Source organism: Seriola dumerili, unplaced genomic scaffold (assembly GCF_002260705.1).
Source record: "Seriola dumerili isolate Sdu_G_001 unplaced genomic scaffold, Sdu_1.0 BDQW01000068.1, whole genome shotgun sequence".
NCBI classification, from domain to species: Eukaryota; Metazoa; Chordata; class Actinopteri; order Carangiformes; family Carangidae; genus Seriola; species Seriola dumerili.
Genome location: NW_019174323.1, coordinates 11,879,082 through 11,906,530, shown reverse-complemented (window position 1 = coordinate 11,906,530; position 27,449 = coordinate 11,879,082). Strand labels below are relative to the sequence as shown.

The 27,449-nt window shown below is 40.9% G+C and overlaps 2 protein-coding genes across 2 annotated transcripts; one reads left to right on the top strand and one right to left on the bottom strand.

Moving 5' to 3' along the window:
* Positions 1 to 228: 228 nt before the first annotated feature.
* On the top strand, positions 229 to 6,166 carry LOC111219630 (testicular acid phosphatase homolog). The gene is made up of 11 exons (XM_022742344.1): positions 229 to 336; positions 891 to 977; positions 2,039 to 2,194; positions 2,401 to 2,499; positions 3,399 to 3,494; positions 3,985 to 4,117; positions 4,423 to 4,505; positions 4,610 to 4,716; positions 4,997 to 5,178; positions 5,407 to 5,547; positions 6,112 to 6,166. The coding sequence occupies exons 1-10, from the start codon at positions 229 to 231 to the stop codon at positions 5,514 to 5,516; spliced, it is 1,161 nt and encodes a 386-aa protein (XP_022598065.1). The 3' UTR covers positions 5,517 to 5,547; positions 6,112 to 6,166.
* On the bottom strand, positions 5,867 to 27,449 carry LOC111219744 (myosin-binding protein C, fast-type-like). The gene is made up of 29 exons (XM_022742510.1): positions 27,415 to 27,449; positions 22,727 to 22,744; positions 21,120 to 21,140; positions 15,271 to 15,339; positions 15,003 to 15,151; positions 14,748 to 14,865; positions 14,588 to 14,636; positions 14,293 to 14,352; positions 14,000 to 14,169; positions 13,620 to 13,752; positions 12,818 to 12,942; positions 12,581 to 12,686; positions 11,420 to 11,586; positions 10,842 to 11,007; positions 10,627 to 10,733; positions 10,499 to 10,528; positions 10,212 to 10,354; positions 9,239 to 9,398; positions 9,041 to 9,145; positions 8,688 to 8,876; positions 8,435 to 8,569; positions 8,075 to 8,242; positions 7,882 to 7,970; positions 7,460 to 7,655; positions 7,231 to 7,370; positions 6,950 to 7,109; positions 6,651 to 6,787; positions 6,229 to 6,415; positions 5,867 to 5,945 (listed from the first exon to the last, which is right to left on the bottom strand). Exons 1-29 carry the CDS (start codon positions 27,434 to 27,436, stop codon positions 5,920 to 5,922), a joined length of 3,345 nt encoding a protein of 1,114 aa, XP_022598231.1. The 5' UTR covers positions 27,437 to 27,449; the 3' UTR covers positions 5,867 to 5,919.

Sequence of the window (27,449 nt, the reverse complement as noted above, 5' to 3'; positions counted from 1 at the left end):
TGTGTCACGTCACCGCTCAGAAAGTGAGGCCTCAGGTTAATCCCGCTAACAGAGCCACTCCGGCGTTTGTGTCTTCATGACATCATCAAAATGACTCTTCTGTGAACTGTCCGAGATCCTAGGTTTCTATTTCTGACTCTGGTCTCGGGTTGTATTTTTTCCCTTAAGTACACAGTGTAATGGCTGGCACAGCAGTGTGACATCTGCATCCAAGTGACATAATCTGTTATGACTTTTAAGGTGTTCCGACATGGGGATCGATCGCCCATTGAGTCATATCCCAGGGATCCTCATGGGGAGGACGTGTGGGCTCAGGGCTTCGGGCAGTTGACTGAGGTACTGAGTGTTACTTTGTGGATGTGTAATTATTATTTTGTCAAACAAGATTTGGCAAATAAATCAACTAAATACAAAGAACTTTTAGATGCGTAGTGTTTAAAATCCATCAATTTATTTATTTTCCTATACCCACGTATCCTGTATAGGCTCATGGGGGGCTGGAGTACTGCCTATTCCAGCATGACTCTGGTGTGACGCACTGAACAGGTCACCAGTCCAAAGTCTAAAAAAATCTTAAATAAAAATCTAAATTTATATCAAATTTGACTTACAGGAGGCCACTTACAGAATAAGAAAAATGAAGGATGAGCTGCTTTTGTGTTGAGCTCTTCTGTGGTGTCTAAAACTGCAGTATATTTCCTTAGCTATGTTTTAAAATCAGTTTCTAACAAGTCTTGAGATGGAAGAAAATCTTGGAAGCCCTGCGGTTGGGGTGAAATTTGTTATTCTATGTAAATAAGTTGAATCGGACCTTTAATCCGCCAAATCTCTTCAGTACAAAGGTCAGACTTTACAAAAAAATTTTACAGTGATGGCAATTTTCCTTTCAGCTGGGCATGAAACAACATTTTGAGCTGGGCAGGTTTCTGAGGAGGCGCTATGGAAACTTTCTCAGTGAAGACTACGACAATAAAGAGGCAAGTGTATTTGCGTGTGCACATGTGTGTGTGATTTTTATTTATTTATTTATTTTTGCTCTGGCTTTTATTAGCTGAACTCCCCTGTGAGCCTGTGCGCTTCAGTGTCACCCGATGCTGTTGTCATGCGTGCCCTCAGCCCAACATGTGAAATCAAGTTCATGTGTGGCCAGCAACACTCTGTAACGCCTGTAAACGCACTAAGTTAATGAACATGACTCATAGTGGTGATATCACTGGAATGGCCTTGTAATATGCTGAACATGTTGGGTAATCTTGTTCCATGTACAGTACAGATGGCAGCATGTTGGTACAGTATGCCCCTGGGCTGCATGCTCAGCACACTGTCAATACAAAGACAGGATTTCCGCTTTCTTCTTTCTTTTCCTGTCTGTTCTTTTCTTTCACTCTCTCTCCCCCTGCCCCATCCCCCTTCCCTTTCCATCCTCGCATTCAGTTCTTTTCTCCCTCTCTGAAATAACATGCTATTACCACAAAAATAACAACTCTTCTCAGTGTCTGTCATTAGCCATTTGTCGCCCAAGTCTCAGTCAACTTGTACCGTGCATTCCCCTGCACTGCCATGTCTGTTTTAATTTGACAAAAGGAGGGGGGGGGGGGGGAATAAGCATTCTCGGCATCACAGGAACATCCAACCTTATCAGTGTGATTTACTGTGTGCAAAAACCTGACACAGGGTGACAGAGAGATATAGACGAGCGAAGGCTGATGTCAGAAGAGATCACAGCAAGACGGATGTTTTCCCCCTCCTTCTCTCATCCATTTGGATCTTTTCTGACTCCCCTCCTCCTCATGTTAAGGGAATACCTCAGTTAACTTGGGATAAATACAGCTCACTCATGATACACTTCAGCTTTGCTTGGTGCATTCATTTTGCATCTTTATTAAATAAAAATAGAAACTAAATTATGTGCATTTCCACATTGCAAGTGCAGATGCAACCCCTTTTTAGCCTGCGTGTCCCGCAGTGGTATCAGTGACAGTGTGGTACCAGCATGTGTATGCAGTTTAACACCATATTCCCTCCATGTTTCTAACAGTTATATGTTCGGAGCACTGACTACGACCGCACTCTGATGAGTGCCCAGGCCTGCCTCGCTGGGATGTTTCCCCCAACCAGACGCCCGCCTCCCATCATGCCCCAGTTACTGTGGCGGCCTATTCCAGTGCACACCATCCCCAGGGCTCAGGATAAGGTGGGCTGCTGAGCCATATAAATATTTCCTTTCACACGGCAGCTGTACACAGCCGAAGAGAAACTTGTACAAGTTAATTTGAGTCTCTCTTCGCAGCTTTTAAAGTGTGAAATGAACACAGAATTGTGCCCAGAGGAATTGCAGAACCTGCAGTAAATGTGCATCATTTCCACTGATGTCGTGCTGTTGTTTCTGATATTCTCAAGCTGTTGAAGTCTCCAGGCAAAGACTGTCCAAGGTTCAGAGAGCTGATGACGGAGACTTTTGAGAGTGAGCCTTACCAGAGGTTCCTGAGGGCTCACCAGGTAAGACACATAACAGAAAGGATACAGTCACTGTACAGAAGCTCATTCTCAGCATCTGTTCGATGACGTGAACGCTCTGCTCACAGCACAGTTTGTGTTAAACATCGCTTTTCTGTGAGTCATGTGCCTGTTAACCACTGAAAACGTGCTTGTAACTCTGTTGTTTTATATCATCAGAATTATATAATCAAAGTTGCTGTGAATAATACTTTTCCTCACCTCAGCTGCATCTTCTCTGCTCCTCCGTGCCTCCATTTGTAGATCGACAGACACTGTGAAATGCACATTTCTGTAAAAACAGTGGAATGTATACTTCACAGTTGTTGGTGCCAATGTTATCAGCACCTCCAGTGGACGTGTTACTTATGCTGTGGACATCATGTCCTCTCAGTGATTTTTCTCAGGCACGGTGACTCCAGTTCCTACAAAAAGCTGCACAGTGCAATTTCTCTCACATTCTCAGAGACACTAATTAACGGCTGGATTGAATTAGATTAAGAATTACAATGAAAAGGTTTTAATTAAACAGAGTCCCATGTGCCGCCTGTTAAGGTGGTGTTGGAGATCAGGATGGGGTCTCCTGGACTGAATTTGAACACCCTCTGCTGGAGTCACGGTACCTGCAAGTTACATGCAAGAACCAAAATGGGTTTTTTTATTATGTTTGTCTGAATAAAGGTTAAACTTACAACAGTGAGTAAACTATATTAATTTGTTAAATCACGCAGCTAATGTGTGGAAGTCTGAATTGCAAACATCAAATAAGAGATATTTTATCAGTGCACCTGCAAAAACAACCCCCCCCCTAAAGTTTAATACTATTCATAAAAATGGTGATTAAAGTGTTCTCTTCACTGCAGCTTCATCCTTTGTTCTTTTTTCTTTTCTTCACCATGCAGTATTTTGTGGAGGGACTCTCCAACCACACTGGCTACCCTGTGTCCAAACTGGTTGGCAAAAAAATATGGAGGGTCTATGACACTCTCACCTGTCAGGTATACTTGATATTTCACAGCAAGCATATAACCACACACATAAAACACATTGGCGCCTGTGTACTACCTGCATTCTGCAGTTTACAAATGCTTCAATTACTGATACAAACAGCAGCTGCAGAGCCGAGAGAGTCAAAGAGAAAGAGGGAACAGAGCTTTCTTCGACACATCTGCAGAGGGATGGGGAGGCAGTGGGTGTGTGGGGGAAATCATTTTTATACATACAGTAAGACATGAATAGGACAACATATTGAAATGATAATTAAAGCATTATGAGATGGGTGGATTCTAGGCCAGGTTGAATACGCTCATTCACACTTGCAAAATGAGCATCTGTTATCTTCAGTCCGCGGCTAAAAATAGCCGGGATAATAGAAACGATGAAATACAGCCATTTAAACCGGCTGTTGTGATTCATGTGTTGTGTAATGTGATTTAATGTGATTATTAGCGTGATGCAGGGTAATGAATGTTATTCTCTTTTGCGCAGAGGATCCATAACTTGACTCTCCCACGCTGGGCCACCCAAGACGTTCTGGACACCCTGAAGAGGATTGCATCCTTTGAGGTCATGTACAGCATCCTCAGCCACAAGAGGAAAGAGAAGGCCCGGCTCTCGGGAGGTGGGGATTCAAATCAGAGGCGATTCATTTAAAAAGGCACTGTTGTGACAAAAATGTTATCAGAGCAAAAAAAAAAAAAAGTCTGTGTGTATCTGATGTTGTGACTGCTGGCTGAGGCTTGTTTATGCCTCAGACAGTGTAAAGTGTTGGGTTGGGTTTCTCAAAAAGCATATTAGCACATATGAGCTAATGACATACAGTTGATGATTACAGTGCTAAGACAAGATGCTCAACAAGGTCAAAAGGATTGTGTTGATATCTGTGAAAATTGTATTTGCACTGTTGACACTGTGTTAATTTACCAGGGGTCCTACTGAACGCCATCCTGAGGAATTTCTCCAGGGCTGTAGAACAAAGGAGCCCTCTCAAATTCATTATGTACTCAGCTGTAAGTTCAGCATTTAGCCACACAGAGTAAACACGTCTATAATCTGTTTCACATACTGTATCTGCTCATCTCTTTAGTGCTGTGATGTTTGTTTCTCATTCCAGCATGACTCGACACTCATCACCCTCCAGGCGGCTCTGGACGTGTACAACGGCCTTCTTCCTCCTTACGCTGCCTGTCAGCTCTTTGAGTTCTACCAGGAGTATGATGGGTAATGACTTCCTTTCTAATGTCACTTCGTGCGCTCTTTTCTTTGCATATTTCAGTACACTATCTAGGTCAGTTAGCCAAATCACACCACCACACGTTGAGAAAAACTGCATTCCACCAAACCGTTCAAGCACATTTTTGTTTTCCTTTTCAATTCGATGAAAACCTGGCAGAGATCCAGGACTGCAATGGCCAAATTAGCTCATGATACAAACCAAATTTACATAACACTTACCATAATTGTGTGTCATCTCATTGTATTCATCCTAATAATTCCCTAGGTCCTATTCAGTGGATTTGTATTACCGCAATGACTCCTGGCGCGAACCCTATCCCAACCCTGTGCCAGGATGCAACGGGCTGAACCCCTGCCCTTTGTCCTTGTTCAGTGAGCTGCTGCGGGACGTGGTTGCAGAGGACTGGGAGGTTGAATGCGGGTTCAGGACAAAATGGTCAGGCACAGGTGAGGAAGATTTTTTTTTAATATATATTCTCATTGCTCCTATTTCAACACATATTTTAGCAATGCTAACGCTTCACTGCATTATGTTTATTCCTGTATTCACTTTGGGGACCGGTGTGGGGGATTTTCAGCACAGACCGTCTGATTTAAAAATATCAGGGCTTTTTGGAAATCATCCAAATGTTCCATATTCACATGTACCTAAACAGGGTTTATCATCTCCCACAGGTGTCATAACAGCTCTTGCAGTGGCCGTGGGTCTCCTGGCAGTGGCGCTGTTGCTCAGCATAGGAGTGGCAATCCACAGGAGGAGAGGCCACTACTCCAGGGAGGTGTAATGCAGGAGACTGGCGCCGAAAATACTAAAAGGTGCTTCTCAGCTGTGGAAACAGCTCTAATAATAATGTGCCATGTATTTTGATAATTCAGATCCTGACTGGTTGCTTGTTGTGTGTGTGTGTGTGTGTGTGTGTGTGTGTGTGTGTGTGTGTGTGTGTGTGTGTGTGTGGGAGGATTGTGAGCTCTTTTCCTTTTGCTACTACGAAGTATGCTTGGACTAGATTTTTTGTGGAAAGAATTGAACATAAAAATAAAATGTATTCAAGACAAAACAATTATTTACAGCCGGCATCACTAAATTTTATTTGTTTCACTCTTGACAGTGTGAACTCTACATAGTAACATTCACTGTTCATTCACTGTTTGGTTCATATTATTTCACATTCTTTGCTGTTCGGTTTCTCACTTCTTGTCCGGGTTTGTCATCACTGTGGAACAAAGGGACAAAAGATGAGTGTTAGGTTTTGTTGAAAAAAGTCATGTGTTACATTTTGGCAAGAATCAAAGTGTCTTTTTCATGAAAATCATCAACTTTTAGCCTTGAGTGTCTATTACATAATCAAAAATAAGCATCTAATAATCATCTGTGTTCAGCAGAGACTTGAGAGCACTCAAATTACAAAGTTGAGTCAGCTCCTCCTCCTCCTCCTCCATCCCTCCCCTTCCACCCGCCTCCCACCCGTGCAGCCCTCTCTGCGCCTCTGTCCTCACCTCGGACGTCCAGCTTACACTCCACTTCATCCTTGCCCAGCTCATTGACAGCCATGCAGGAGTATTTGCCTCCGTCGAAGGTGCTTGGCTTACGAATGTTGAGGGTCAGCACTCCTTGGTTGTTCTGCATCAAATACTTGGGATCCTCGCCGATGATCATTTTGTTCTTCATCCAGATAATCTTAGGCTAAGATACGGAAAAGTCAAATTAATAAAAAATCAGGTCCAATAAAATGTCTAATAAATCAGATGTTGTGTTTTCTTTTTTGTGCTTTATGTCAGGCTGCTGATAAAACGGCTACAGTAAGGAGCTCTGTGCGTCTTACAGCAGACGTCAGATCTTGATTTGCTCATAACAAGTGGCACTGTCAGCCTCCTCCTGTGAATCAGGCACCACAGGCTATTTTAACAAGCACATTTACCTTGGGGAAGCCTTTGACGGAGCAACTGATGGCAGTGCTGTACCCGGCCACTACAGATCTGTCAACCAAGGGCTGAGTAAACTTGGGCACACAGTTCATGTCTTTCTCCTTGTAGGGGTTTTCTTTCATTTCCAGGCCTATTGAGAAGAGTAAACTTAGTCAACCCCAGTAAATCAGAGCAGAAAGGTGGCACACACACACACACACACACACACACACACACGTACTATGTATACGCACACACACACACACGCACTATGTATACGCACACACACACACACGCGCACACACGGTCACACCTGTCTTGGCAATGGCAGCCGTGTTCTTGCTGAAGCGTGGCTCATCGCTCCGGCCGCAGAGGTTTTCACTGTAGACACGGAACTGGTATTCATTGCCCATGATCAGATCTGAAGCTGTGCAGTTTGGCCGTCTGTTATGTTCATAAACGGTGAACCATTCCTGCAGAGAGAGAGAAAAAAAAGTGATATTATTACGTTAAAAACTTAAAGATCACAAGTTGCACATACAGAATAATCTAGGTTTTGGCAGGTAACTGTGGGGGGTGATCTCCCTCTCTCACTTTGGTCTTCAGGTCTGCCTTCTGGATGGTGTATCCTGTAATCTCAGTGTTGCCATCATCTTTCGGGGGGTCCCACTCCAGTGCGGCATTGAAGCCCCAGACATCTGTCACCCTTAAATTCTGAGGAGGCCCGGGCTTGTCTGTTTGGAATTAAACATCAGTGTCATATATTAGTTTCCGGGTGAATTTGTATTTTTCTAAGTCATCGAGCGCCCTGACCGCTCCGTACCAACGATCCTGATGTGGACGGTGGCTCTGTCCTCCAAGTTCTCAATCTGGAGAACCAGCTCATATGTTCCGGAGTGCTCTCTCTCCGCCTGGCGAATGAAGAGGATGGTGTCCACGTTTGAGTTACGGACGTTGACCATCTTGGGGTCAAGGGGTTGGCCGTCTTTATACCAGGTTGCGACGGGGCGTGGCTTACCCTATGAGACAAAAGCATGAACCTTTGTTAAGAACACTGCTGATTTACTCCGAATTGTTTTGTCAAAGATGTGACATTTACTTCATCTTAAAAAACGGTTTTGTTTTCTAGTGATGGATGACGATGACAGTAACTCTTTCTATTTACAGTTCAAAGAAATTATATTATAGAAATTAAATTATAGAAATTATATTTTAGTAGTAGTGAGTTAAGACAGGCTTGCTAACCTGGAAGGGGATGGTCAGGTTGATCTTTTCTCCCACTTTCCTGATGTACTTTGTTCTCAGGTTGCGAGGAAGGCGGATCTTTGGATGTTCTAAAGCGGAAACAGACATCCCATTAAAATAGGAAACATCTCATTAAAATATGAAAAATGAATGAATGAAAATAATGAAAAAACAAAAAGAAGTACTGACTCACCGACGATCTCTCGGATAGTGACGGGCTGTCCCAGCGTAGCAGGAAGACTGCGTCCAGCGATGTTTACTGCCACCACCCTGAAGTTGAGCTTTTCTCCCACGGGGAGGCCACGCACGGTGTATCCCTGTCTCTCACAAAGGTCCTTGTTTGCCACCACCCACTCCGTGTCTACAATAAAATAGAATTAAATGCTGTAACTGGCAGTGAGTGGGATTTGAATCTTGTAACTTATTTTTGTTTTGTTTTTGTTCTGGTATTATGTATTTTCATTGTAACTGTATTATATGGTTTTAAATGGTTTTAAATTGTCCATGAATGTTTGTATTATTATATTGTAAGCGTGATGTGAGGTCTTATCACCTCCTTCCTTGCAGTATTCAATAACGTAGCCATCCAGGCCTCCGGCTCCAATCTTCTCTGGGGCAAGCCACTTCAGGCTGCATGTGCTGTCTGTCACGTCATGCACTGTCAGGCGCGTTGGCTCGCTAGTTGGGGCTGAAGGTGACAGAAAGAGACTCAAGAGACTCACTGACTGAGAGCGGGTGATACACACAGGGAGGGAGGGACAGGGAGAAGCTGAGAAAGAGAAAGTAAAGAAGGCTGTGAGACGTACCAATGGGCATGAAGGGTTTGGAGCTGTGGCTGGGCTGAGACATGCCGATGCTGTTGACAGCGAAAACCCTCATCTCATAGAGAACGCCCTCAATCATCCTCTTAGCCTCATATGTAGTCGATTCATATACATCAAAGTTGAGCTTTGTCCATCTGGAAGAACCTTTCTTCTTCCTCTCCATGAGATAACCTGATGGTGTAAAAACATAGAGACCATAAAGACGGAAGAATAATTCAAGACAAAATTCTTAAATTCATATATTTATATATATATAAATGTAATATATGTTGCATATGCTACAATATGTAGAGATAAGTATAAAGAAGTGGAGAGAAAAAAAATCCATTGTTTACCTTTAACTACTACACCGCCATCAAATTTAGGAGGCTCCCAAGTCATGGTGGCGCAGTCCTCTCCCACTGATATGCATTTGACATGCTTAGGGGGGTCAGGCACATCTGAAATAAGATGTCAATCAGTTTTAACATACATCAGAAAAGTTTGAAATAGAGAAAAACCTGCTGATATTTCATTGTAAAATCTTCACCTACCCACAATCTTCACAAACAGCACGGCCTTGTCCTCTCCAACGGGGTTGGTGACACAGATGTTGTAGTTGCCCTCATCTTCCCTCTCTGCCCCCTCTATGACGAAGCAGCTCAGGTCTTTCCTGGCCTCCACTCTTACACGCCCTTCAGTCTCTGTGATTGCCTAACAAACAGGAAATTGTCGTGGCTTCGAAATGGGAATTTTCACAGCACACCAATTTGGTTCAAATAGCCCTGGGTTAATAGGTTTATAAGAAACAAAGAGATTTAGGGTGAATTCCTTCTCCTGTTATTCCAGAGTGGCAGACACTTGGGCCAAGCAGAAGGGCACTTATGGGCCAATAGGGGTGACAATAGGGTGACACTGGCAGCACTTGGGCTGCTAAAGTGTGATATTAGTGTAAAATAAGAAGCAGTCCCACAGGGGAACGGTCATATCCTGCTTCCATTAAAAAAGAGCACTTTGGCTCTTGGACCGAAAACATCAGGAACAGTCTTTTTTTCTTGTACCACTGTGCTCTTAACTGCCTGTGGGCACAGAAAATTCCCAATGGTTGGGTCAAATCTCAACTTTTTCTTGTGAGGTAGCATTTAACTGGAGCCCAGTGAAAGAGACAAAGAGGGAGAAGAGACAGTGAGAACAGAACTCAGAAAAAAAAAGAAACAACAGGCACACTGCAGTGACAGGTTGACTAGACAGCCTGCTGACCTTCCATGATCACGGATGCCATGGTGATAAATAAATGGCAAAGTTGCCTGGACATGTTTTGACATGGTTTCCCTCTTTCAAGTTCAAGTTGGCTGTTGTGTTAGCAAAGTTTTGTCCTCTGGACAACTGGACCTAAATGTTTGCACACACTCGTGGCAAGTTATGAAATCCAAATTATTTACGTGGCATTCCTGTGTTAAACATAAACATATTTAGTAATTGATCACTATGTGATATACTGTGTAGTGACCCTAATCACATCCTTACTTTATCTCCTTTTGACCAGACAACAGTGGGTGCTGGTTCTCCTGTGATCTCCACATCCAGTCGGAGCTTGTTGCCCGCCACCACGATGATCGTGTTTTGGGAGACCATGTTTCCAGTGGTGTCCAGGTGGATCTTTGGAGGATCTGGTTAAGGTATGACATACAAAGAGAGAGAGATAGAGAGAGAGAGAGAGAGAGAGAGAACGAGAGAGTCTTACGATATGACCTATACACAAGATTAAAAAGTTTTGAATTATTTGTAAACTGAGGTAATTTAAGGCTACTTACCTTGTCTAGGCACATAGTCGATCTTAATTTCTGTTTTGAGAGAAGAAAAGAAGTTGACAATATTATGCAGGCTGCTGATGATTAATGCATCTGCAATAGCTCCGTTGTAATCATTCTGTCTTTCTCACCCAAGAAGTTGAGCTTGGCAGAAAGTGACAGAGCGTATCCATCAGGAATAAATGTGTAGTCTCCAGCATCGTCTGGTTTCACATCATCAATAGTCAGCCGGTGAAACCTGAAACAAGCAACAGAGAAGATATGCCGAGGGGAAAACATGTGCCTCATGAATTAAAGGTGTCCTAATATTGAATTTCTAAAGCCTGTATGTATTTTTTCTTTGTACCTTCCAATGTGAGACATTTTGATGCGGTCACTTGGCAAGACCTCCACTCCATCTTTGAACCACTTTCCGGTGACCTTCTCATCAGACACCTCGCACTTGAACATGGCCTGCTCTGCTGCCTTCACTGTCAGATCAGCAATGTCCTGCAACACCTCCAGTTCTTTCTCTGAATCAGACATTGGAAACCACAGGAGAACGGTTCAGGCAGGACACAGAGTGAGTGAAGGTAGAGGGAGAGGGAGGATAAGGTTCATGATGGTAACATCCTGCCACCCACTGCCATGAGCTGTTAGCTTGTTTACAAAGAGAGGCGTTAAGCCCTTGGGCCAGCAGTTAATTCAGCTGCATCCTCACTGAGCAGCATACACTTAGATGACAGAAAACCTGGACTAAATATAGTAAATCTAAAATACAACCTCTACACTGGTGTATCATCTTTGATTAGTATTTTCTTTTTAACAAACGTATCTAAAATAAGCACATTCCTTATTATTATTATTCTTATTTATATAAACTCCACAATCATTCAAAAAGGAAATAAAAGATGAATGAGATTATTATATTTTTTCCAGTGTTACCTTCCACTTCCAGCTCTCCTTTGGTGTGCCCTCCATTTGTCCAGGCGTGGTACATTCCGATGTCATCCAGAGTAGCCTCCTGGATGACGAGTGTGTGCTTCTTTCCATCCTTCTTGAAGCGATACTTGGTATCTTTGTCTCTGTGAAGCTCTATATCCTCAAAGAACCTGGGAATGAATATAAAATGAGCGTCTCTCTTTGAAAGATGTCACTGCTAAATATTTCATACCAAATCAGAACAGTAAGCCTGTGTCTGATGTGAATTTACCAGCCACATTCATATTTCCGCCACTCAGTGAGTGCTAAAAATTGCTTTGGGAAATATGAATGGGCTTTGCATTCGTCAATGAAGAATTATAAAAATAAATTCTGTGCTAAAGAAAGGATGGTCTGTGTCTATCCATGAAATAAAATCCTACACACACATCACCTTTGAGAATCAATTCAGCCCTTATTTTGCTTTGCATTGATTGCTCCTAGCACATGCTAACTGATATTCGTTTATTTCTTTCGACCTTTATTTATACTTGTAAAGGCACATTGAAAGGAAGATACCTCACTCTCAATTAAAAGAATATCAATACCACATAAAAACAAATGCAAAGAACATCAAAGAAATAAAATTTTAAATTCTTTTGTTGATAGAAGACTTTCCAAGCTACTCAGCATTCAGAGCAAGTCTTCAGAATCAATTTAACATCTTCCAGATCTCCTTAGGAGATAATGCATTTAAGTTTGATTTGATTTTACAAGAAACATAAGTCTGTCTACTGCAGTTGATGTATAGCATACAAGTACAAATCAATTATGGCTCTTACACCGGTGGTAGTTCTTAAGAGCAGGTTGATGCATATAATTATGTATGTAGATGCTGTCTCATTTCAATACAAGGAGCCAAGTGATTAAATGTTATGATAGTCAAATGCATGATGCACACAGCACATCAGATAAGAAACAGAGAGCTGCAGCATACATTACATTTTTTTATCTGATTTGTATCAGCTCAGTAACTACATACAACATACTACTGAAAGACAGACTCTCTCCTGTTTGAAGAACAGGAAGCGGTTTCATTGTGTTCTGGCAGAGATTAAAGCCACATCCTGAAGATTCAAGCTAGGTTGATCCTATTATGCTAAGTACTGTGTGATATTTACTGACCACATGACGTGGGCACCCTCCTCCGACACCTCGATCTCAAACTCCACTCTCTCTCCCACAACCACATGATAGTCATCCATCAGCTTGGTGATGGTCACAGGGGGCTCTGGGTGGAGCAGTGGGAGACAGTAAAATTCATGAATTCAGCAGAAACTGAATGAAAATGACTCTTTGCTGTAATCTCAGATTTTTACTGCTGATAAACTTAAAAAAAGAAAAAAAAAAGAGACGGAGCACCTTTGACGAACACCTCTGTGAAACACTTGTCGTCGCCAACCACACACTCATATGCAGCATCATCAGCCAGGGTCGTCTTATTGATAGTAAGTGTTCTGACATTCCCGCTTGCCTCCATGACATACCTTGAAAAGTGACAGACGAATGAATGTCAAACCATACAGTCTACAGGTCAAACAGAGCCCCTTTATCAAGCTAGGTTTCAGTACAAATGCCTTTCAAAATAATTTAAATATCTGTATCTAATATCTGTATCTAACAAACCTTTTACGTTTAATTTAAAGTTCAACAATATATGGTTTTATCAATCATTTTTAACGACTTGAATTTTGTTTTCAGACCCAGTTTCTGCATTTCAGTTTTCATCTGGTTTCATCTGGTTTTCGTTTCTTTTCACATGAAGACGTTTAAATGTAGAAATGGACGTCTTTGTCCTGGGAATGTATCTGCATTAGTCCAGATGGGGCATAAGATGTCATGGCAGTGCGAATTTCTAAATCCACGGTGAGGCTTCTCATGACAGCGCCTAAAAATAAAACGTGTTGATGGCAGCATCGTTTCAGAGTATGGCTTTGTGGCAGAGATAATTTTAACTCGATATTTTAAAGCACTGCCCATCAAGTCCATCTGAGCTTGATGATTAATATGATACAGCCAAACACTGCTGTCTCATTAGGCAAACATCCTGCATGGGGCTTGTTGTGTGTGTGTGTGTGTGTGTGTGTGTGTGTGTGTGTGTGTGTGTGTGTGTGTGTGTGTGTGTGTGTGTGTGTGTGTGTGTGTGTGTGCTTAAAACATGTACTTGGCTGAGGGTTTGATCTCCTGGCCATTCTTCAACCATTTCACCTGGGTATTGGGATCAACCACCTCACATTTCAGGACAATCCTCTTGCCCTTTTCCACGGAATAGCAAGAGTCAAGCCTCGTCAGGAAAGCTGGGGTCGCACACAAAAAGGGAAAAACGGAGAATTAACAGCTCATTAGTCCATGAAAACCTTCCCTCTCTTATTTTCTCTGCCCAGTGTAGTGAGGCCTTTCCTCTCGCCTGCTTCTTTTTCCTGCTGTCTCTCTCCCTCTCCACCTCCCCTGAGGTAAAATCTCACCTCCCAGTTCATTTCCTTCATATTTCAAATGCTGCTCGACGTCTTCCCCTCCCTCTACCCCTCGCCTGACTCGACTTACCCTCGCTATGCTTGGGCTCGACCTTTTTCATCTTTTTCAGACGTTTCAGCATGCCCCTCAGGTCAGTGATGCCATAGTCAAAGGCAATTTTCTCATACTGGCTTGGATCGGCATTCTTAAGCAATTCCCACACATCTATGTCTGGTTCCACTTTCTGAGGTTTCTTCTTCCTATCAGTCAACAAAAAGGGGTATATTTGCAAATAGGACTGGAGAAGCAATAAGGGGTGTTTTTGAAGGACACAATCATACTGTGTGCTTGATAATCAAACCAAATAACATGTAGCTTGTCACCTCTTGGTGGCTTTAAGCAGAGCACTGAAATCCAGATCTCCCTCGTCCTCTCCAGCATCCCTGTGCGTATGGAAACAGAAATACCTACACTGTAACGGAGGTCAGGCATATCATCTGAAATAGCACAATATTAAATTTACTATGCTGTGATATACCGCATGTGCTGAAAGACACTTTCACACACACACTGGGATATACTATAAATAATCTACGTATGCATTTTCCCTTTTGTGTATTTACCCATGTGCACATAGACTACTGACACAGGCGGAATCACAAATCCCAATGCACTTACGCTCTCTTGAAGGCAGACAGAATATCCTCATGCTCCTCCTGGTGTGCGGCTGTAACAAGAGAAGTTGCCGAGAACGCAAATCAGGGCTGGGTCGGATCAAAACATCAGCATGTGTGGAATGCATGTCAGGCTCAGCGGGCCAGAGTCCGCTTTCACTCACCCTCAACAGAGATCTCAAAGGTGGAGCTGTCACACTTGTCTTTTGACGTCACCTCGCACCTGTAGCCGCCAGCATCCCCAACAACCACTTTGATGATCTTCATTTCATAAGTATAGACCTTGGAGGAGAAAATATTAGCTAATTACTTCTTAGTTATCTTATTATCTTTGTAAGAAGAGGATCTGATCACACAGGTCTCTCTCTCTCTCTCTCTCTCTCCTTCTCTCTCTCTCTCATATATACACACACACAAACCTTAGTATTTCTGTCATAAGTTTCTTTGAACTGCATATGTTTCCCAGCCTTGCTGCCAAGGTCCAGCCACTTTCCTTTCAGCCATTTCATGGTGGGTTTTCTTGTCAGGGTGGTCGAGTCAACCTTGGCTATGAAAGTCACATCCGATCCTGCCATTCGCAAACAACAATGGACTCATATGACTTCACCAGGTTACACTTTGTGGATTGCTATATCACTTCCTGTCTTGTCTTGACAATTATACATCCATTCCATTCACGCCTCTAACCTGTGACAGCGACCACATTCTCCGGAGGCTTCTCGAGGAAAAGCCCAGTGAGCTCAGTCGACCCAGACTCTGAAAAGAAGGAGAAAAAAATTAGTTCACTGCATCTGATGATTTTGAAATCTTGATGGATTCAGCCCTTTACATGACATTGACAGCATCCACAGTGTGCAACAAACTGAAGTGCAAGGGACAGAGTGCAATGCGTGGACGTTTTTATGAACAGAATCACACCTGTGCACACAGGCTGTGCACATACAGTAACATGTGAAACATTACAACCACAAAATAATAAATCAGCAGCATTTTAGCTAAGAGGACTAAATGGCAGAAGATCTACATTTCCTGCAAACATTCACAACATACTGACAAAAAAAACCTTGTCACAGTTACTTGCACAGCTCCAAGTTATAATTAATTAACCTTCAATCAAATCACAAATTAGCATAAATATATATCACAACTATATATCAAAAGCAGTTGTATAATTGCAATGTTTGCTTGTCTTCTTAATGAATGTATTCATCTTACTTATCATGAATGTAATTACTTTTTACAGTTTTACATTTGATTTTCAGCACAATTAACTTTTTTTTATCTAAATGAGAAATATGTCAAGTCTGACTCTATATAAACTTCCTGTGACATCAATCTAATATCGTGATCAAATTGTCACTACGTATAAGTGATATTTATGTACTGTTGTTTTGTTGGTTGTTAAAGGTTAAAAAAAATAGCAACAGAAGTAGAGGACAAATGATTTCATTATGATTTCTCAGCACTGCCACTGCTAAAGGCAACAGGACATTTACTGTGCTGTGCTTTATCGACATTTATTGAAACTGTTGTTTTCTCTTATTCATTGCCGGAGCAGCGATGGGGTTTCTCTTCCCCCAGTCATAACAGATAAAAGTCTAAGTCACTCATTTATTTATTTTTTTTACTTTGTGAGTTGTTCACATGGAAGAGGGGAAAAGACTCAGTTGAACTGTGTTCTCAGCTCAAAACACATTCAAGGACCAGAGGGCAGCGAGGATGTGTTTCGTGTATACATGCAAGCAGAAGTTCCAGTGATATTTAATCTCTCTTGCAAAATATCATTACCAATTAGAAGGGCCAGAATGTGTTAATGAACGCTCACTGTGCTAAGTATAAAACTTTTAGCAAGAGCATCTGTTGATCTCCATACATCAGTGCTTTCTAAAAAATATCAAAGACTTAGCGTTCAAGGTACAAATCTGTAACCAATACACATTTTGCATTAGTGTTAGCATCTAAATCAAGTCATACTATACAGCTCAAGTTCCTGCTGTGTTTTATATATATTCAAAAAAAAAGTTTATACTTGGCCCAAATAAATCCAATCCATTTATTAATCAACTATATACCAATCGTATACCACCAGAACCACTCACAGAAATATGACATCTTCACGGGCATGATATCTGACTAACACATAGCAACACTTAGGATGCATACATCTGCATTTCATAACGTCACATTTGCATGCAGTGGATTGCCACAGTCCCGCACTGTGCCTTCAATTCACCCTTACCCTCCTCTGCATGGTTTGTCTGAGCTGGGAAAAACAAATACCCCAGTTTAACATATGGAAGTATAACAATCCGGTGTTATACTGTACCATAAGTCAGTGCAAATCCATGAGGTAAAACAAGGCAAATGAACAGCAATTACAGAATGATTATTCTGTAGAATTATTACATTAATACACCACACAGTGAAATGCAATCACAGCTGAATTTTTGCTTGTGAAGGTAAGATCATGACAGTTATCAATCAAAACAGAAAGTGATCAAATGTGTTGATTACTGCACTTTTAATCACCAAACTTCAGATAAATTATTGTTTGAAATTACTTTGATTACTTCTTTTGGACTGATCTTGCAAGACTGCTTTTCACAAAGGAGGCAATTACTTTAGCCCATACAGAGCATGTGCACCCCAGGCCGCTGAAATAAACCACTGAAGTGTAACCTGTTGATAATTTTTTTTGTTTAGAGCATTGACGTGTCATGAATATTATAATTTGTACCAAAGTTTGTTGCATTTCCTTCCTAAGATACCTTCCTAAGAGACTAATTCAACTCTAGGCATTCTGCACTTTTTGCTCTTATAACATTCAAAAGATTTCCATGGCAGGATTTTCTTTTAAGAAACTGGCAGCAACTTCCTGCTAGCGTTCATAAGCAATACTGGTGCAAGTGCACCAAAACAGTCTGTGGTTGGCCAAGTGATGATAATCCCCCACACACTATACCCCCATGGGTATGGCTTTAAACAACCTTGGTATGATAAACACTTCCCACACAGAAGTTCCACTCTCATAGACACTGATATCAAACTCAGTGTGGTGAAATACCAACTCTGGAGTTAAGTCCTGGGGGGGTCAAACAAATAGTAGACATGAAAAATCAAACCAAAACCAATGGCGACTGTGTGTAAAGTCAAAAGGTTCTCCTACACACTATGCATATGAATCTTTGTAATCAAATATATAATCAAATAATGTATCTCAGTAGTAAGGAGACAATGACTGTATCTTCATCTTTTCGTTTTGGGCATTTGTGGGTGCTACATATTTTTTCTGAAACAGGTTTTTTGTCTGACGCAAGTTTCTTTTCAATGTTTATGAAGCTGATAAACCCATGAGGCACTTTGTTTTGCACTAAATCTCTTCTTAATAACTCAAAGCTTTTACTTCTCCAGTAAGTGTTAATGGAAAAAAACATGGTTTTACAAAACTAAGGTAAATGGCAGATTAGTCTTTGTATAGCTCTGTTCCCATAGACTAAAAGTGGATATGGATATTCTGGCATCAGAACTAGGCTGAGTTTTGACCAAAGAAAAGTCCATATCCTCAGGTTTCCATCTGAATGTCTCTCAGCTGCTGTCTGAACCTAGCTTGCTAGCCATGCTACCACATGAAAAGCAAATGACTTCACTATGTGAAAGTAGCATTGTGCTAAACATAGCTTATTTGTGGACAGATGGTGGACGTTCAAGAGAACTGGTGTTCCCACCGTAGCGGGCAAATGGCCGGATAGTAACGACCTCAAGGTGTTTCTGTTGTGCAGTTTGCCCTTACTGGTCAACTGATGGCACATCCGGGATGAGCTCGCCGAGTGCCACATACACCGATGGGCATTCATGACAGGCTGGAAGGATGATGATCTGTGCACTCATAAATGCTAAGAGGAGACACCCAGCGATGGTACAACTGGCAGCACAGGACCCATTCCCCAAGGAATTTATTGCAGTAACCAAAGTTAACATTTAATGACCTCACTTCGCTGTTTGACCCCTCGCTTGGCTCAGCAGGCCATATTTCAGGGCAAATTTCAGCTCAGCAGCCAATTTCCCCAAGATAGCAGCCTTGTTGTGAGGATACAAAGCAGCAATGCCACCATTGGAAGAGTCTGTGGCTATCCACTTCTCATCTGCATACCCCCAAGTCCATCGGCCACGTCTCACCACACTGGCCAAATAGCCAAAAAAGGAAGTAACCATGGCAGACACTTTGGCCAACGAGGCTATGTGGTAAAGTCACCATAGAGACCTACAGAGCAAACAACATGTGATAATGTGCACTGCATAGACAATTATGGACTACTCAGCTGGCACAAAAGTCATTGGTTTACGCTCACCCAGGTGTAATTCCTTATCCCAGAAGTGCGATAAGTGGGAGATGTCTGTGCTACCCCCTCAGGCGCAGCAGGATATTTCCAATACATTTGAAGGGCAGCACAAGGAAATATCAGCTTTCAACTCCCTGAAGCCTTGGCACTTCGATAGCATTTTCTCCATCCAATCAACTCCTAGTCAGGCCAAATAGAGTCGACATCCAACTTATCACCCTGGTAGCTTTGCCCCTGAAAGACCATGGCAGACAGCGGCAGCTTTGAAACATGAATAACAGCTCTTGAATTTCACTTGTAAACTTGAGTGTTGACTTATGAATCACGCTGATGGCTGTGATACACAACCAAAGTGTAAGAGTAAGAGTGTAGAGTAGACAACCTACAGGCCTTTAAGCATCCGGTAAAGGCTGAGACACGAACCTGAATACAGAACTTGTACAGTTTGAAGGCATCGAGCTTGATGTGCTGACTAAGATTTCTTGAACAACTTGAGCTCTCCTTGTATTTTCCTACTGCAGCTTCGTGTTAAGTTGAGAAGCAACGATAAAAGTGTCATTACATCAGTTGATGTTAGCAACAGCTGCCATTGTTTCCATGATGACTGTTACACATGAGGCACAGCTGTGTTTTCATTCTCATTGTTTAAATTGCCAGAGGGACAGAAGCAAAAGAGAGCTGGTATCATAGGTCACAGATGGAATGGGCAGCACTCCTCACATGGAGAAATAAATTCTAAATTGCTGAAAGAACATAAACAGCATCTTTTGAGAGTGAGTTGTCTGCCGGCATCAACACATACCAGCGATGGTGAACAGAGCAGGTGAATGTGCCAAGGATATCATCATGCGCTAAACTAACGACAGGACCAATACAGTCAGGTCTTTGTCTCCTTTTTGTCACAGCCATGGATCTGGTGAGTTGTAGGCCTGAGGTGTGGCAAGAAGCTTTAAGCTCTGAAAAGGATTTTTATGGGATCAGAAAAGATATGAATACTATCAAATGCCCTGTGTATTTATATAATTTTTTTTCTAAAACAATTTGATTAAGCAGCCTGAGGGGCACTATTAAAACCTTTGTGATGAGTGTGACTTCGTTTTTTGGTAAAAGTGAAGTTACAAAATATGAACCTTGTTCTCTTACCAAGGAAGGTTTACATACAACTGTGGAGTTTGGTATTTGAAATTGTCAAAATCCGTCCAAACTGAAGTGATGAAAATGATTTCAAATAATAAAATAGACCCACGCCCACTTAACACGTCATATATTATGTGACATCTTGACCAGCACATAATACTAAAATTATACACAACATAAACACTCAAATCATACTTTCAGAAGGGCAAAAGTAAAGAGACATGTCAATATAAATCGCTCTTTTCTTACCATCCCCATCACTGTCTGAATCTGTTGCAGACAAGGAAGCAAACAAAACTGAAAAAAAGCAGCTAGGAAGCAATTGCTAGTTGTTCCACAAGAAGACAGTTGCAACAGAGACCAATAAACAAACGTGAAACAGAAACATCATGCACCATCACATCTGATTTTTTTTAAATCACTAAAATCTAATCCACCATGTGTGTGGAAATGTTTTGCCTTTGACATGTTCAGGGTTACTGCATGCAGAAATAAATATGCAGATAAACAGGACACATAAAAATACATAAACCACTGACAATAGAAAGACACAGAGACCAGAACGTAGCAGTATACTGTACTTGTAAATACAACAGTACATTACAAAGCCGTATGCTGCACATACAGCAAACCAAAACCAGAACCAAACCAAGGTAAAATTCACCCACACCATATACAGTACCTGTACAGTATATGTATATATCAGTACAATGATGGAAAACAACATAAGGCATTCAACATTAAATGTATAATTCTATTATCCATGTCAAGGCAGCATCAGTAACCACTGACCTAACCACTAACATATTCATTATATTTGAATGAAAGACATTGGTTTTGCTTATAGATTCATGTATTTTACAAAAATACAAAACCTTTTGAAGGTCACCTGAGATCAACCTGAAAAAATCTTTAATAAAACATACAAGAGTCATGCAGGTACTGTCGTAGGTTCCACACAGTGTAGCACATGTATGCACTCGAATGTAAATACATTAAGTAGACTTTACAGACGGACATATTCAACCAGAGCATTCACTGTTCAGGATTCTGCCTTACCTGCATCTGGGGGGGGTGCATCTAAAGAAAATGAATGAAAATTAGCTCAAGTCCCAATATATGCTGTAATCATTCACTGTATTAAGTCATAATTGAAGAAGCTGAGAAGAAAGTCAGTAGAAGATGACTGTTATTCCCTGACGCTAAGGAGGTGCCTACCATCTTCCTCTGGCTGCTGATCGGCTGAGCAAATAAAAATCATGGTTAAATGATTGAAAACAGAAGGATGATGGGACACGGACGACATCAAAGTTGGGAATCTCGCGAAGACAAAAACAACAACTGAGAAAACTCAACCAAAACACATTCGCACATTCGCACTTGCAGATGTTTCCTCACACTTTACATGCCTGCGGGTAAATGTTAAACTGAAAGGTCACTGTGAGAAACATGAGTTCACAATTGTGGAAAATACACCCAGTTGCAGTCAATCAGTTCGTATTAAAGTGCACATAGATGGCATGTCGTGTCTCTGCTTCATACGTAGGGATCTTCTCCTTACAATCAAAAAGTATACATGCCAGAACTCAAAGTTAACTAAAGGGCTTCTTTTTCAACACCAAAAAGAAAACAAGAACATGAAAACACAACAAGAAAACAGAAAGAAAAAATGATGCTGTGATACATAGTTCAGACATGTGCAGAGTGCAGGACGTACGATGAGGAACACAATGAGGAAGTCTATTACCACACACTCTGGACGCCATTTGAGCTAACACATGCTGTAGGCTAGCTGAGGAATGCAAACACACTGATTCAAAGTGGCATGATAATTACATTACCCCCTTCAGCGGCTTCGCGTTGTCTCATATCGTGTGATTGACTTGTAGGCCTATCTTCTTGACTTGGTAATTGCTCAATTTATTATCTATAGCAAAACCACTTGTTCTGTATTGTTCAGATAATTACCGGGGCTGATTAGTTCAAAATGCATTTTCCAGCAACTCAAACCATGTCACATATTAACACCATGTGAGTGCACTAGATCACTCAAAGTCACAAAATAGAAATAGTGAAAAGACAAAACAAAAGCAAAGTCATTGTCCCTCACCCTCTCCAGCTGGCTCCTTTGGGGCTAAAATTAGTGGAATTTTGTTAGAGATACAGTAGCATGGTAGCCCATTTGGAAAACAAATACAAAAGCCACTCTAACAGCTGAGCAAATAGATTGTATCAGTGTGTAACACATTATAATCCAGACCGGTATCACATGACCACACTCAAATATGACTTTGTGGAAACCAAAGCATTTTTCTGGCTGTCATTACATAATTTGACAGTAAATAGTAGACAGTAAGACAGTAAACAGCTTCAATATACCGTACAACACATTCTCGGTGAAAATGCATGAAGGTAAACTCATACAGTGGCATGCTGGTGTACATGAAGTAAAGAAAGATCTGGACAAAAAGTAAAGTTCCTCAATGAGGACGGTTCGTGCTGATTACACATCCTCAGAGGTCAAGAGCCTGTGTTTGCTTGACACAGGCAGTTGACTGGAGATGTGAGTGAAAAGTGAAAATGTGAGAGCTATTATCGAGTCACTGTGTGATAATGTAAGGCACACAAAAGGTCAGTAGGCAAATGTTGTGCGGCAGCTGACTTACCCTCCCCCTCTGGTTTAGCTGAGAAATAGAAACAGAACAAGGAAACGATTAGAAACTTGCATCACATACAGTGTTTGTGTCTAATTAGTCATATTAACTACATATCAACATATATAGTTTATGTAATTTAGGATGTCCCATGAATTTAGGTGATGATGGATCTTAAAACACATTTTGTCATTTAATTTTACAACATATAGCTGGATGTTTGTCTGAAACTGATTGCATTATATAAAATGATTATTTCGGGAATGTATATGTTGGGTATATCTGCTTTCATGGTGAAACTAGTAATCTTGGCCCATAAATCTAAAATACTACCTAGCAGGTAAGAGGATACATTCTATAAAAATGACCACGTTTAAAATTTCTATTAAGCTCTGTGACCTCTGGGAGAAATATTTGAACTGATATCTTGACCTCGATTGCAGTGACTTGAGGTTTATTTTCTCACCCACTTATTTTATAAATTCGCCACCTCATCATTTCTGAATGGCAGGACACATTTCTGCGGAGCTCCAGAGGAACACAGACGCTCAGTTTTCCCTCGAGTGTGGAGCGCTGTGGGTGTAATTGTTGAGGCCTAAATCTGGTAAAAGGAAATTCTCAACTGAAATAGAGGCGTATAATATACCCAACTCCCCGAGAGTCTCGGTGGGGGTCACTGCAGTTGCTGGAAAAGGCCAGGGATGGTGTCTTATGACCTCCCTGAAGTCGTGCCATGTTCTCTTAAGTTTCCTTGAATAGCCAAACCAGCTTGACCTTGCTTGCTTAAGTGTTCACTCCTGGCTTGTCATAAATTTCTTGCTAAAATAGGTGTCATGAAATTACATTGTATTCACTTGGCTTTGAAGAAATATATAACCATGAAGTTAAATGTGTTGTGTGCATTTTTTCTTTAGCCTTTCACATAGAGGGCTAACCTGAATCCTCATGCAAACAGGTGATATCATACTAGCATTGTATTTAAAGCTATAGCGACATTTATGTACTGCATTCACCCCCAATGGCAACTTGTGTAACAGCCACAATATGTCTCTGTACTGTAAGCACCGAAAGCCTAAGAATAACCTTCTCAGTACAAAATGAGAAAATTTGCTGACATACAAACTGGATGCTGCTCACCACATAAAGTCTTTGGCATTAATACTTTATACACCCTGCGAGAGGGTTTAACACCTGCACTGAGTGTAAATCTGCAGCAGCATCTGCTAAGTCAATCCACTTGGGGTGAGAATCTTGATCATCTTCAACAAGTTTGTGATAAAGCTGGATAATGAACCTCTGACCAGCTGTTCCTCACAGTTCAAATGTTCCCCTCTGAGACTGTCTGTGGTTTCATATACTGGCAACGTTGTTAGAGTTGAGGTGGGTGTATAATTAATATGATTTTGCGAGGTATGGTTGTTGGCTGTAATTGTATAAATAAAAAGGGCATTTCCTCAGGGTCTGTTTGTGTCCGTTTGTACTTTCCTCCTCATTTTTGTGCATGAAAACACGCTCCCTGTGGTAATATACTGTATACTGTATATCTTTGTCCTCAATTTAGTTTATTTCTGGAAACATGAGTTATTAATGTGTTTTTGGTGTTTGTACTTTATCTTTGTTTAGCATTTTTTTTCATGGTCAGTTAAGGTACTGCAGTTCTTCACCTCACTGTTTGTTTACCTCTCTGTGTTTACCGCTGACAGCGTGATTTACTGTGTGTGTAATGACCCAGACATAAAGAAAAGTATTGGGTGGCCTGACCTTATCAAACCACAGAGGATCTCTTGGTGTCTCTAGACAGCATGCAACAAAGTTTATGAAGATATCTCAGCAACACATAATTTAATGCTTGTTTCTTTCGTATCCGCTATAAGCAAACGTACATAAATGTCACTTAACTATTTCTACTAAATATGTGCCATAGGGATTAAATGATAAAACAAATGTTTCTGAAAAGTAATCAATAATTTTCTGTGATTTCTACTTTCTAGGTCAAAAGTTAAATCCTTGATATGTACTCACTGATACAGTAAAAGTTGATGAAATTTCACTTGAATCAATTAGAATCTCGTTTCTATCTGCAGTATTGTCTCAGTTTTGAATAAAGAAGCTGTGGGCTTCTTTCAATGGACACAAAGTTCCATCTACCTATTTACAAATGCCATAAAACTGTAGACCAGCCTCAAATACTCTGTCTACATATCTGTCTATATATTCCTTGAAATTTAAAGGCACAAATAAATATATTTTTGATCTTATAAAATTGAGGTATTTCACACTCACAGTTGAAAAGTTTGAGTTTTAACTAGCAAGACCTGTCAGTCAATCTAGGAGTGACAGCAGTTTCCTATCCAGACTTTGACTTTTGATGATGGGGCTTCTCTGTCTAGATTTTGGATCACAGATTTTTGCCTTTAAGAGTTTTTAAAATAACATTGTCTATTCACCAAGAGAAGATTAATCACTTCATCATTTCACGTCATGGTTTTCGTATCCTGCTGAGGATAAACTACATCGGGGAACCAGAGAAACTTCCGAGAACAGTTTTGATCCAACTTGCCCTCATAGTGTTTCATCAGGTCACGACGATGAAAGGAATTACGACCATGAATCATATGATCGCTCCTAATCACTGAGTAGAAAACTGTCATGTGCTTGATTGACTGCACTGGGGCTACATCACACTCTCAGGAGGGAGCGTCAGGCCTGCTGACCATGAGGGAACTTTCTGGATGAAAGTGACAGATTACATAATGATTTATCTCAGCTGGACCTGTGAAAGGCTTACAGCAAAACCTGATCCACCCGGGTGTGTGAAACTCTATGAACTTATGAGGAAAAAAAAAACAAAGTGGAAAAGGTCAGGGGTATTTTTAGCTGTTAGCAGGGGGCGGGTCTTGGCTGCTGTGTGAAGCAGCACAGAAAATGTTTCAACTCATCTTGTGTGTAAATACAGAAATAATTAATATTACAGGAAAATGAGTCCTGTTACTCTGTAAATTAAATGTGAAAATGTTGCCAATGTTTTACGGGATTTTATAGTTATAAATGTAACAGTGGCTGGTTATCTGAGCTTTGTAATCAAAGCTTTGCTGTTGAGATTGGCTTGGAATGAAGGAGCAGTGGGTGGTGCAGACATACGGTAAGCAAAGTGGAATCATATCCATATTACATGGATAAACTCTGTGGCTGTATATGGTGAAAAGAAGTAGTGCCTGGTTATGTTTCTGGGATAAAAATAAAAACGGCCTAGATTAGATCATTCAAATAAAAATTAGCCCAGGGTCAGATGCAGAAAAGAAGAATTAAAATAGTGCAAAGCAGCATTACGAGCAATGCACAAACAACCCGAGCAAATCCTGTCACATTCACTAACACAGGACAGTCGGTGTACAAATTAGTTGAAGGGGTTTGAAAGGCTCAACACGCTTCCCCACAGTCTTGGCCTGTAACAGCTCCAGCGGTCTCTTCCACTATGACAGCCTCTTATATTAGGTGTCTGTCAGTTCAGTGATTTAGATCCACACTGGGTCAAAGTGGACAGATGTCACTACAGGGGTGAAGGACAGGAGACAACTATTTATGAGAAAGTAGTGTTCACCCAAAAGTGTTGAGTGTGAAGTTTTATGGGCGGACATATATTTTCTTAAGAATGTAAAAAGACATTTCTATGAGCACTGAGGTTTCAGGTTCACTGTTTACATCCGCCTATGATGTTGGCTTTTGCTAAAAAGCATGAAAAACTTCCATGTAATATTCCACAAATATGAATAAAGTCATAATAATGTAATAACAATGCATTAATGATAACACTGTGAATGTTGTATTAAAAGTGACTACAGTGATCTACTTTTAACCACATTAGAGTATATGACACGAGTCAGTTACATGTTAAATAAGTCATGTCATCCATACAGCACCGGACATGCAACAACAGCATTCACTTATGAACCTGCTGCAGTTACTTTACCACAGCTGCGTCTGGAAGCGTTCCAGTTTACTCAATAAGATGGCACTCTCTGGGCTGATGTCATGAACATACTGACCCTGATGATATCATAGCAGCTGACTATGTGATTATTTATGGCCTTTTGAACATTCTTTATAGACAGACAACAAGGAAGCAATGAGGGAAAATGTCTGTCATTATGCGCACCCTACCTACTGGTTTAGCAAATACACTTTAAAAGGCATTAGGAGTGAATCATTTGCAACACGGGACAACAGTGAGCAGCATTGTCAGAATTATTAATTGAGACTTTGATTTTTTTTAAATCATATTTTAAAGGATTTGGTTTGTTTAGCTGCAACATTTAGATGTTTTCATCTGCTTGTATCTTGGCATTTTTTACCTACTCTTATCTTGTCTTCAAAACCAAAATCAATGTTTTTTTTTTCATCAGATCATCATTCTCATTGTTTTTTAGCATGCACTACATGATGAATTGATCTCAAACATACACCAAAATACAATAATTGTTACGAAATAAAAATCTTAATCTGAAAATTACACTTTCTGCAGAGCTTCAATATCTGCAACATTCTCAAATATTTTCAGTATTATACATATTTCAAGCAAATATACTGTAACAAATTAAAAACCTCCAACCAAACCAAATTCAAGCATCAACTCTGGCACTGAAACCCAGTCTCCAGACTATTTACAATGAATTATGCTTTCACAAAAAGTATCTGCATACCTGCAGGGACTGGCTCAGGCATGGTTATTCCTGTG

Excerpts from the sequence above, each read along its gene's own strand:
- LOC111219630 (XM_022742344.1), top strand. The coding sequence starts at position 229 with ATGACTTTTAAGGTGTTCCGACATGGGGATCGATCGCCCATTGAGTCA. Across the intron at positions 337-890 it reads GCTTCGGGCAGTTGACTGAG|CTGGGCATGAAACAACATTT; the intron begins GTACTGAGTGTT and ends TTTTCCTTTCAG. Across the intron at positions 4,506-4,609 it reads AATTCATTATGTACTCAGCT|CATGACTCGACACTCATCAC; the intron begins GTAAGTTCAGCA and ends TTCTCATTCCAG.
- LOC111219744 (XM_022742510.1), bottom strand. The coding sequence starts at position 27,436 with ATGCCTGAGCCAGTCCCTGCAG. Across the intron at positions 10,529-10,626 it reads TGCCAAGCTCAACTTCTTGG|AAATTAAGATCGACTATGTG; the intron begins GTGAGAAAGACA and ends CTCTCAAAACAG. Across the intron at positions 6,416-6,650 it reads CCGTCAAAGGCTTCCCCAAG|CCTAAGATTATCTGGATGAA; the intron begins GTAAATGTGCTT and ends TCCGTATCTTAG.